This window comes from Paracoccidioides lutzii (genome assembly GCF_000150705.2).
Source record: "Paracoccidioides lutzii Pb01 unplaced genomic scaffold supercont2.67, whole genome shotgun sequence".
Taxonomy (NCBI): domain Eukaryota; kingdom Fungi; phylum Ascomycota; class Eurotiomycetes; order Onygenales; family Ajellomycetaceae; genus Paracoccidioides; species Paracoccidioides lutzii.
In genome coordinates, this window is record NW_015441013.1 from 40,394 (window position 1) to 43,898 (window position 3,505).

A 3,505-nucleotide genomic window follows, 5' to 3' on the forward strand; every position below is an offset into this window, starting at 1 on the left:
AAATAATGTCAAATCATGGGTAGTTTCTTTCAAATGGGGGAAATAAAGATCAAAATCAAAATAAGAACAAGACATAGACAGTAAAAACTTGTAAACTAAATAAGGAATAATATAGTTTTAGATCAGAGCACTCTATATTTGGGTAACATGTAGTAGATATCAGAGGAGCGAAATGATATAAGGGGGCAAATATGACTTGCACAGTTTGGGGGGATAAAACTTAAAAATCGATGGCCTGCCCCCCATCTTAAATAGTGAGGCCAGAAACAAACAGCATAACGGGGAATGGAATAGGAAAAGGGTAGAAAACAAGGAAGTGGGGGTATCGGATGCAAGCAGCGAAGAACAAGAAGCTCCACTGTTTTATATTTTACCAGAGATGTAAAGAGCTGGACAGATGGGAGAGCATGACTCAGCCGTTGCTTTTTTGGGCCTTTTCCTGGGCCCTGCTGATTCGGGCTGCTCTTACTAGAGGTGCAAGGCTGGGAAGAGGCTCGCATAGCGACATGAAGTTATGCTACACGGAGGAAGTTAGCAAATAGAGGACAACAGGCACCCGCCCGTCATCGCAAGGAAAATCACACACCTTTAGTAAGTCATGAGCAGACGCTCGTTTCTCGGGGTCAACCCTTAAGGCGAAGTGCAGGAATTCTCGGAAAACTGGGGATAGGTTGTGTTCGTCTTTGATAGTCGGGGTGCCATTGGTCGCGATAAGGTAGAGAGCACGTAAGGGCGATTCAGTAAGGTATGGTGGTTCCCCCTCTATCATTTCAATCGCCATAATACCCAAGCTCCAAATATCAACTTTGCGTCCGTATTCCTTTCGTGTAACGACTTCGGGAGCCATCCAGTACGGAGTTCCGACCATGGTGTTCCGTTTATTTTGGGAATCGTTGATTTGAGCACAAAAACCGAAGTCGGCTGGTTAGTTTGTCAGTGACGGGTGTCGTATTAATGCAGAAGGGCAGCACATACTCAGCTTGATGTTGCCATTCAATGACAAAAGGATGTTATCTGATTTAATATCTCGGTGAATGACGCCCTTTGAATGAAGGTGCTGTAAGCCATTTAGGGTCTGAATTTTATTAGTACAATGAAGCAATGGTTGATGCTGGTCAAGAATGAAAGAGAAAAAGCATACCTCTCTACAAATAGCAGCAATTTGGCCTTCAGTCATGATGTTAAATGTGACAACGTCTGTTAAACTACCACCTTCCATGTATTCCATCACTACCCAGAGATCACCGCCATGTAGGAAGCTGTCCATGAAGTTGACAATATTCTTGTGTTTGCTGTCCTTCATGACCAGAATCTCATTTATGATAAGGTCTTTCTTTGGCTGAAGCTCGAGGTTCATTTGCTTGATTGCGACGCATTTGTTGGTGCCATTTTCATAAGCCGTGAATACACCGCCTGAGGCACCCTGGCCAATTTTATTCAGGTTCCTATACTTGCGGGTTGGATCTCCGGCTGTGCATATGGCATTTAGGCGGGCTCTAATATCAATACCATTGCTTTGACGTGATCGCTGTCGCGGGCGGGGAGATGGACCAAGGTGACCTTGTTGATGGAGCCCTTGCTGGGAGGCTGGTGGCCTCTGAGAAAACTGTTGTTGAGGTGTAGGCGGGATTAACTGTTGATGGTCTAGCCTCGACGAATCTGAGAGAAGAGGAGGGGAAGATTGCTGGTGTTGTTGACTTGGAGAGACAGGTTGGAACTGCAGAGCGGGCGGTGGCGGCGATGGCGGTTGCTGCTGATGCTGGCGTTGGCTTCTTGTGCGCTCAAGCTGTTTGCTGGAGATGGCATGTTGAGCAGCGGTAATAGCCTGTTCTTGTAGCTGTTGGTATTGAGCTGGAGAGGTGACGTGGACTGGAGCAGGTGCATTTCTTGCAGGGCCTGTATCATTGGCATTTGAATTGGACCGACTAGGGCGATTCTCTGGGGGAAATTGTGAAGATTCTGGAATTGAATGGCCAACAAACTGTGGCACAATGGCCTCCTGAGCCGATCTATGCGATCCAGCTATGCCATCCTTTAAAACAGGGGGTGGAGGGGCAGGTCGCACAGGAACAAGGTTATTATTGGTTGGCGCTCCACCTGGAGGTTTTGGAGCCGCACGGTTTGGTACTCTGCTAGCGAAGGGGGATGCTTTACTGGGGGATAAAGGGTTGCCACTTGAAGCTGAACGAGGGATTGGTGGTGGTGCTCTTGGGTTTTCGAAGCTCCCTTCGTGGTTCTGAGGGAAACGAGGGCTAGTAGGAGGGGAGTTAATGGTGGACATTAGTGAATAAGCAGCTGGGCTCAACGCAGCAGGAAGGTGTTTTGAGCCGGGCCCGGGGTCTGTTTGCTCGTAAGGCATTGCATGGCCGAATTTGTGCCAAACATCATCATCGTCCCTGCCTGCAGCGCTTTTCTCATAGAATTTCATAATATCCACCATAGTCTGCGGGTGCTGTTCCTGCTCCTTCTTCGAAATACCGCTCTCCTGGAGCATGCGTTGCCAGTCCTTGGGCAAACCCTAAAACAGTACCAACGAGATTAGTTAGTTTTGTTGTGGGGAGCGGGAGGAGGGAACTCGGGACACAAAGGGAAGGTCTGGGAGGAAAAAGAAGATATTCACGTACCGTAAATTGACCGGTCTCGTTATCATATCCAACATGGGTGACGTGGACAGGGTTTTCAGGTGCTGATATTTTAATGTTTCGGGGGCAACCCAACATGGTATTCATGAAGTTGGAAAATCCTGCCTTGCGTCTACTCAAACTTAATCTACCCCCCCCGCCGCCGCCGCCAGCCCCGGCCGCTACTCCCCCCCCTCCACCTCCACCACCATCGACTGAATTGCGCTTCGAGGATGAAGTGTTTGTATTATCCTCAGGAGGAGGTGAAGGGAATGAATCCATGGATGGATGGCAGGCCGTGAAACTTGCCGACTGTCTTAATGGAGGCTTTGCGGCACGGGAATCGGACTCAGTGGTGTACGAGTGGAGGGGTGTCGGGCGGTCGGCGGGCTGTGGCAACTCAACTTGGTTTGAAGAATCACGGGCGTTAAACATGGTCCTCGCGTCGAAGGGGCTGCTGATTAGGTCATCGGAACTTTGGTCAGTAAACAGAAGATGGGTGTTATATTAAAGTCAGGAGTGAGACGAGTAGAAGGTGGACGTAGATGCATCAAGATCAGTTGCAGAAGAAGTATTGCTCAGGACTGGCGAGTGGCGGACGCTGTGTTGGTCGAGAGAGGAGTAACCAGAGGCGCTGGATTTGGTGCGGAGATGTTCACGGCTGAACCAACGTGGGAGCGGGGATAGATAGGAGTAGAAGGGGGTCTCTGAAGCGAAATTGCGCTTGACTGTTTCCTGAGCGACCAGGAACTGAAGGATACTACAGAAAGGTGGTTGTGGAGTTTAGTGGATGGAGGTCGGTCTTGGTTGAGAGGGGACGTTCGCTGGTTCCATATCCCCTTCTGGGTGGTAAATCGGTCCCTGGGTACGCCGTAGGGATCGCT

At 49.3% G+C, this 3,505-nt stretch overlaps 1 protein-coding gene across 1 annotated transcript; it reads right to left on the reverse strand.

Annotated features, from left to right (window-relative positions):
* Nucleotides 1–412: 412 nt before the first annotated feature.
* Nucleotides 413–3,056, reverse strand: PAAG_09053 (serine/threonine-protein kinase ste20; the record flags this gene model as incomplete). The annotated part of the gene is made up of 5 exons (XM_002788988.2): nt 413–517; nt 587–921; nt 976–1,075; nt 1,142–2,518; nt 2,625–3,056. The coding sequence occupies 5 exons, from the start codon at nt 3,054–3,056 to the stop codon at nt 413–415; spliced, it is 2,349 nt and encodes a 782-aa protein (XP_002789034.2).
* Nucleotides 3,057–3,505: the final 449 nt, after the last annotated feature.